Here is an 8,188-nt window from a genome sequence, read left to right on the forward strand (position 1 = left end):
TGTCCGTTTTCATAAATATTTCGTATATTTTTAATCCGCGAAGTGGGAACTATGGTCTATCTGGTTTCACTGTGATTTTAGCCTTTCATCACAGTGTTGAAATTTATATTTTATTTTATCTTCTCTAGACACATTTGTTTTTCTATTTCTTCTCACATGAAAGTCTGCCGAACCCTGCCTTATCCAAATGGATTGCAAGCATTATACCACAAATAAGTAGATGAGAATGCTCACAAATAGTTCGTTGGTAATGCTGTCCTTATTCTACCGGTATTTAAATGGAAGATGCTCCAAGGAACTAGCGTCATTGATCCCTTTGGCACCGGTGTATCCGTCAACACGGTTGACATTTGTCACATGAGAACGGACTGTTTCTACGACTCGTTCTTGAGTTCAACAGCTCGGCTAAGAAACGATTTGCCAGCTTCTGTGTTTCCTCCCTCCTACAACATGTGTCTCTTCAAAACCCACGTTCACACCTTCATCTCTTCAAGAAGCCCACTAAACAGTATCACCAAAGATGACATTGAACCTGATGGAAAAAAATTTCTTCAGTTAATGCACAAAAAATATATTAGCATCTGGACTTTATTTATACTTACAAATCAAACGCATAACTTTCATCGGCTTCGCCCGCCTTAATAGTTTAATAGTCCGTGCAGTTTGATCGTAGCTCGGCGATAGTCGACACACTTATATGCATATCTCCCATTATTTCTGTAGTTATTTTCGGTATTCTTTTTATTAATAAATAAGTGAGCTGAAGCGGTTTTTAATAATACATCCGAAAACAATAAATAAACCTAGAAAACACAACAAAATGACTTACGAAAGGAAGGTTCGAGAATGTTCCGATGCGCGTCACGCAGGAAAAATAATTTGATCTCGATGTCGCGGTTGCTTTTTCTGTACTGACCATTTCGTTCACGTTGTCGCTTATTTAGGTGGAAAATAAAACATTCTCGAACATTCCAGTTGCTACAGAAACAAATATTAAAAAAAAGTGGGTGTGTCAAGCCTACGCAAGACAGAAGTGAAACTTCTAGTATTCCTCTCTCTCTATTTTCATTTCATCATCTCTATTTTCTCTCTTAGGTTAGTTTGAAAATTAGAGGTTAAATAATTCAACGACGAAGCATGGATTTGCTTTTTCTAATATTTTCTTATAGATGAATGACGTTCGATTAATGTATAGTTCCAAAAATTTTCAATTTATTCACAAGTATACAATATTACATAAATAACAATATTACAATTAAATATCTCGTCACTACTCATTTTTAACACTGAAATTCTGTACCAAACCGTATGAACCACAATTTATGAATGTGGGTTCTGTTGGTTTGTCGGTTTCTTACCTTTGTCGTCTGCGCCTCGAGCCGGTACAGCCGAGATGTTCCTGGTCTCGAGGAACTGTCTCACCTTACTGCAATTGCTTTCCTCGAAGGTTCTATCGGAATTATCCACATTTTTGGAGGCAGCACTACTCACTAAAACCAGCAGCAGCAAGCTGAACGCACAACACGTATATTTACACGGCATTTTAAACATATTTTTTAAAGTTTATAACAACTTCCTCGACAGTAAACAATATTTATATACTGGAATACGAATGGAACGGCAAAGCGCGCGACGCGAGCGCTCTCGACGGACGACTAAACCAGACTGAACGGCGGACGGACGGTACAGGAAAGCCCTGTCCACGTCTGTACCACAGCTAAGGCATGCGCCAAACAAAATTATACTACCGAGTAAAAAAGTACTTAAATAAAACACATAAAAACTTTTATGCGCATGCTAATGATTTGTTGCTTTTACTGAAAACAGTGAACGGTGAACGGTGAGCGGTGGTGGGGGTACCCGCATTTTCGTGTCGATCCTGACTCGGTTTTACTCCGTCCCCGAAAATCCATTACGCGCCTAAAGAAGTTTCACTTCAAAAATAAAAGAAAATCCAAGAAGCTTGTTTCGAAACTTCTAGAATAACGTTCGAGTCAAGTAGCGGCGTACCACTACATTTCTATTATCTACCGTTCAGATTATCATTCTCTGTAATAAAAATATATAAATCATTGAAGAAAATATTAACAAAAAAATATGAAAAATCAGAAAAAAATGCGGTCGCATCTTGAAATTGAACCCAGGATCTTGGCCTTTCCGGGGCTTTACCAATGAACTTATCCAACCCTATACCCCTTTAGTTCGCATTTAACTGTATCGTGCTTCGACTAAGAACTACTACCAATATATTCATTTTCTTATAGCCTATTTGGCTGCTATCTTATGATTGCAAGATTCCAGCCGAATTTTAATTGCATTTTAGATAAATATACCCATCTTTGAAATGTGACATTTATTGACTTTCTCACAAGTAAAGTATGAATATTCAATATTTATTATAGAGGAATAACTTATTAAGTAAACCCTCTAATTGTAATATTTAATCATTGATTGTAATAATTTTAATACGTATTCATCATATTAACAACTCTCACACGAAAAAATGTGAAACAAAAAAATCTGAAAAAGATTCGGTTCAATGTCTAGACGCGACCAAATCTTTTTCCACTTTTTCAAACATTTTTTTGTTTGAGAGTTGTTAATATTATCTTCAATGAAAATTTTGATTTAAGATTACAATTTTGGGTTTTACTCAACAAGTTATTCCACTCTAAAAATACAGAATATATTACTTTTTCTTTCAGTTGCACCTCCAATGGCTCCCTGAGCATCTGCATAGGCAACGATGACACGCCCTTCTCCGTTAAAAAGAAGGCCCATGACCGGGAGATCATCAACTGTACATTCTCCCCCGATAGTCGGTACTTGGTCACCTGCGGGGTGGACTGTAATGTCCGGATCTGGTGCCTACCCGACCTCAAACCCTTCTTCCAAATTGTCTATGGACATCCTGCCAGGGTAATTATTACGTCCTACCTATTGTGTAAATTGGATATTTTGAATTAAAAAAAAGAATAAAAATTTAGTCTTTCTTAATACCGCCAGTGGTGAAAGCAGCGGTCTGGCGGCAATACTGCTTTAATCGTCACCACCCACATGAAAATACCACTAAGTTCTTGTAAACTTAATATACCAGACGTCAGAAATTCGCATTAGCATACATATATATTTATACTTTGTAAGTGTATATGAACGTCTGCATTATTTAGAAGAGTTAATACCAAATTGGTTATCTGTCATTGTTTGTCGGTATATCAACAATAATTTTGAGTATTCACAGTACAAAAGTACATAAATCTATACGAGGTTCCTGCAAGAAGAATCCTGTCCCTATAATGGTTGACAGTTTTGGACAGGATACACCTCGTTCCAAGCACTTCCAACCCGCAATAAACTCTCTGAATTTAAATAGCCATCATTTATAGTATATGATGATTTGTGAGGTGATTATTTATTAGATGCTTTATTAGTGGTCCTATTCATTTTCTCGGCATTTTGATAGCATAGCTAATTCATTCTTCCCACTTCACAGGCTTTAGCGTGGCATCCCTGGAGGGCCTGCCAGATCGCCGTGGGGGGAGGGCTGGGCCCATCCCACGGCTATGGAGACGGCTCCTTGTGCGTGTGGGACGTGTCCCTCGAGACCAACGTCTGTCACCAACTACCCACAACGCGCTGTGGGGTGGACGCGCTCTCCTGGAGCCACCTCACCGGGGAACTGGTCATCAGCTACTGGATCGAAGGTATACTATTGATTTTCTGGCTTTAGCGAACCTGCCAAAATGCCATGGGGCAGGGCTGGGCCCAGTCCACGGCTATGGAGACGGCTTCCGGTGTGTATGGGATGTATCTTTCGAGACTACACACTACAACTACACACCACGCGTTGGGGGGTAAGTGCGCTCTCCTGAAGCCAACTTTGGAATCATCAGTATTTGTATTTTTTGTTTTAGAAAAACACTCTGTGGACAACGTGTTGGATGGCCACTCCAGACTCCTAGTACTTTCTGCACCGGGCGTAGCTGCAGACGAGATGCGCTCTCCCACTGGCAGGACTCGTGCCCTCTTATTCAGTCCAGATGGGACCAAAATTGGTAAGAATTCTTGATCAATACTAAAAATGTTATTAATTTACATTTATAAAACACAAAATATTTAATTTCGACATTCAAAGACAATAGATACATTCAAAAACCGTACTGTTTCATGGTGACCAGTGGAATATTGTTATTCTGTATGAAGTTTAAACAAATGTTTTAAATATACAAACATTCTAAAAATTGGAAAAATTAAAATAAAATAGAAAAAGACACATAAGAATTATGTTACATTTACAAACATATTTATTTTATTATTATTTTTTGTTTTTTTCTGACACACAAACAAAAATACTTATATACACATACTAAACTTTTTTGAGTCTGTGGTAAATAAGAGACATTATTATTTAATAAATTATAAAATTCAATAAAACGAGGTGGTCATTAGTCATTACACATTTGATAACTTGAAACAAATAATAAATCCAAATTAAATGAGATAAAACTTTAGATAAAAACTTTTGTTAGTTTTTTTTATGTCCAAAATGATAAATAGAAAATACTTTGGCAAGTTAGACTCTTTGCATTCAAAAGATTCTGTAAGATATTTGGTATGCCCACCTTAACTTCCACAAGATGAATTGTGTTGATCTTCAAATTCGATACATATAAAATATGCCTTCAAATTCTAAAGGTTCTGTGATTTAAATCACATTCAAGGTATAATAATTAACCTAGATGAATGTATCGGCCAAAAACAGAAGCTGGTCGTTTGTCAAACTTCCCACGCATAGAATTTGGTCAACATTTTTATCACAGTTCTCCGAAATACCGATCGTCTGTTAGCGCGCATAATAAAACATGTAAAGCGGCCATCAAAGATAATAATATATCAATTTAGTCTATCCATTTATTTCCTTTTTTATAGCGGCACAAAAAGGCAACGATCAATCTTGGTCGTAAAAGACTGTATCTCGTGTCACTGTTTCGCCTTCATCTCTCTCTATAAAATATATTTAACTAACGTATCGCAAAGGTGAAAAAATCTGTTAATTATATCCAGTTTTGCACAGTCATAACATGGTTTTGGGAAGTAAAGTGCAGTAACTTTGGGAAGTGATAGTAAAAGTTTAAAAAATACTAATTTTTTAAATATATTATGTTAATTATTTGTTATTAAGGATCCGTTGACCCGTTGACTTCATTGTACCTAATTATTTATTAATATATTATTTTTTTTATTTATTTAATAATAACTTTGTTTATAATTCCATACGGTTATTTTTTTATACATACTTAATATCTTTAGTATCAGGTATCAATACGCCGGGAGTAAAGAGTGTCAACGTGAAATCGATAACATTACAATATCGGATCGATAGGCGTAACTTCCGATGATTTTTTACGGATTTCTCTGGCAACACTGGCGCATCTCTCAATCAATTGAGATTCCTAAACAACAGACGGCTATGTAAAAATTAAAAATACTAATAAATTGACAATTTTGTGACATGAGGTCTTAAGTCATAACTAACAACTTTTGTTTCTCGAAGCTAGAACGGAATCAATTGATCGCGGCTTAGATGAATTAATTGAGTCTATGGAGTGTGTATACGATTTCTTTCAATGTTAAGAGCTTAGTTAGTTCACATCGATTCATTAATAATCCTGTTATTTAGCACAACGAACGACATTATCCAAAAAGCCGTGCACATCCGACGCTTTGGAGGACGCGCTAAAAAACTAACTGTCGAAATCATATTCTGACAGTGCTCGCAAATATTGCTAACTGCCCATAGATAACGAATTTTGTCAATATCGTATTGATATAGGGCTTTATCGATCGTCCGTACTAGACCTCCTGATCTGTATCCATCGAAACTGCACACAAACAATACCAAACAAGGAGATTTTTAACATTTAAACATTTATTTATTTATGTCTATTCTTGAATACACATTTTACAAATGATTACAGTGGTTTATATTGTAGTACAGAGAAAAAAGTAGAGAAAAAAGGTATAAAAAATAAAGAACATAGGTTGTAAAATTGTCTGTGGGTGATATTGTATGTTACGTGAACACCTCACTAGGAAAACCTGTGCTGGGGTGTTAACGTGTTTGTGATTAAGTGTGACAGGTATTTATGTGTTGTAGTAGAAAGTTTTTTTTTTCACAGACATATATTGAAACATGAAAATTACATTACATTACATTTGTAATTCAACATTTATTCCTGAAAAGTATCCAAAATGATGGAATTTCGAACGAATTTATTCATAATACTCGGATTCAAAGTTACTGCACTTTACCCTCGTATACTTTATATTAATGAGTCTATTTTATTCATTTTGCTTATCCAAAAACCATGTTAGTAGGCTTACGATCGTTTTTTGATATTTAAACAATCTCACCTGATATGTTAGGTATAAAAATTACGTAAAAGTGAAAAAATTGACTTAACAAATATGCAAAAATAAATCCTATATAAATATATTCTTGAAGAAATGAATCAGTTTACGAGCTAGGATATTTTTGGTTATAAATTTAGAAATTTTATTTCGACATCATAAAAAGATTTTGAATTCTAAAATATACTTATTCCTAGTACTTACCCAAAATTACAGTTTTACATAAGTAGGTACTTTGTTCATGCATCAATAATCTCGAATCAGTAATCTCATTACATTAATTCACTAAAATATTATAGAGAATACAGGTGCAGAACAGAAAAAAAGGTAAGTAGGCACTTAAAGAAAAATGGAAATGATAAAATTTTTATTATGTAAACAAGTTTTAGCAAATAGCAGAAGTAATTAAAATCTGGGTATATTGATTAGCAAGAATACATTCTGGCAGAAGCATGTAAGAAATGATATCGTATTTTTAATTATACTAAGTATTACGGCATTCTGTTTGCAAAAATAAGGAAAACAATATTTATACTATGTTGCTATTGTGCATAAATAATTACCTTACAAAAATAGGTTAATTTTTTTTTCAAGTAAAATTATTTATTTATACGCCTAAAAAGGCTTTAACATAAAATTACATCAAAGTTGGCGACACGTTTGTGCGAGGGGTTTCAAACCAAAAATGGTTAATTGCCCATCACCCTTGTTTCTATTATCTATGATTAAATAAAAATAATAAAAATAAAACTAAGAAAAAAATGTGGTCGTTAGTTCGGATGTATGGATTTGTGAAAATCCGTTTATAGACCGCTGATTTTCTAGTCAAAATTATTTTCCTAATCCTTTGACCATGGTCAACTTTTGACTACAGTTAACTTTTTAATCTGGCTAATTTTTTACTCTTCTTTATCTTTTTAGTATGGCTTACTTTTGACTGCGGTTCACTTTTAACTACTGTTATCTTTTAACTATGTTCATCTTTTTACTATTGCTATTTTTGGCTATGGCTAACTCTTGATCACGGTTTACTTTTGACTATGGTTAACTTTTGACTTTAATTAACTCTTAACGGTGGTTAACTTTTGGCGATGGTTTACTTATGGCTTTGGTTATCTCTTGACTATTTTTTTTGCTTTTGACAATGGTTAACTTTTTGCTTTTTATTTTTCTTTTAGCAAGCGCATCCTCAGATGAAAATCTATTTATTTGGAGTTTTCTTGGCGGTAGTGGACCTTTATTGAATATGTACAAAAGAAAAATCAAAAAAGGCAAACTTTCCAGGGCCACTTCAGAGATAAACGAATTCAACAATTTTGGTTTCACCGTGAGATGAGAAAACATAAATATCTAATTTATATTTGTATAAATTTTCTTTTAACTTTTGAAGGTAATGCCCATCGATAAAATATATCATTGAAGAAGAAGATGATAATAATGTATCTAAATGAAACATGAAACAGAACAAAACACAGAAAAAAGGTGACGAAAATCAATAATAAGATATGTTTATCCGAGACACTCGATCGGTTCCCAGTTGAGACTGTTACATTTGTATTTGTCTGTGACTTGTTCTGTTTAATGTTTCGTTAAGATTTATAATTATTTTCTTCTGCTTTAATAATAAATATCTGCTTTTCGGTATGCTGGATTCCCAACTGATCTATTCTATGAGAGTCTACGGTATATTTGTCTTTGGTTTTCTGTTGCATATAAAGTCCTGTTCTCACTGATCTATCTCAAAAAATAAATAGATTATATGAAATAGAGCAGCTGG

General features: G+C 34.2%; 1 protein-coding gene across 1 annotated transcript in view; it reads left to right on the forward strand.

The window, feature by feature from the left end:
* The window catches only part of LOC149419214 (protein cortex-like), a 47,437-nt gene extending 39,690 nt beyond the window's left edge, over positions 1-7,747 (forward strand). Inside the window, exons 6-9 of the mRNA XM_089637948.1 lie at positions 2,706-2,919; positions 3,494-3,715; positions 3,923-4,055; positions 7,590-7,747. Of these exons, the coding sequence (XP_089494074.1) occupies positions 2,706-2,919; positions 3,494-3,715; positions 3,923-4,055; positions 7,590-7,747 (727 nt within the window). The remainder of the gene's footprint in view (positions 1-2,705; positions 2,920-3,493; positions 3,716-3,922; positions 4,056-7,589) is intronic.
* Positions 7,748-8,188: the final 441 nt, after the last annotated feature.

Source organism: Hesperophylax consimilis, chromosome 12 (genome assembly GCF_061612785.1).
Source record: "Hesperophylax consimilis isolate HC1 chromosome 12, BYU_Hcon_1.0, whole genome shotgun sequence".
Classification (NCBI taxonomy): domain Eukaryota; kingdom Metazoa; phylum Arthropoda; class Insecta; order Trichoptera; family Limnephilidae; genus Hesperophylax; species Hesperophylax consimilis.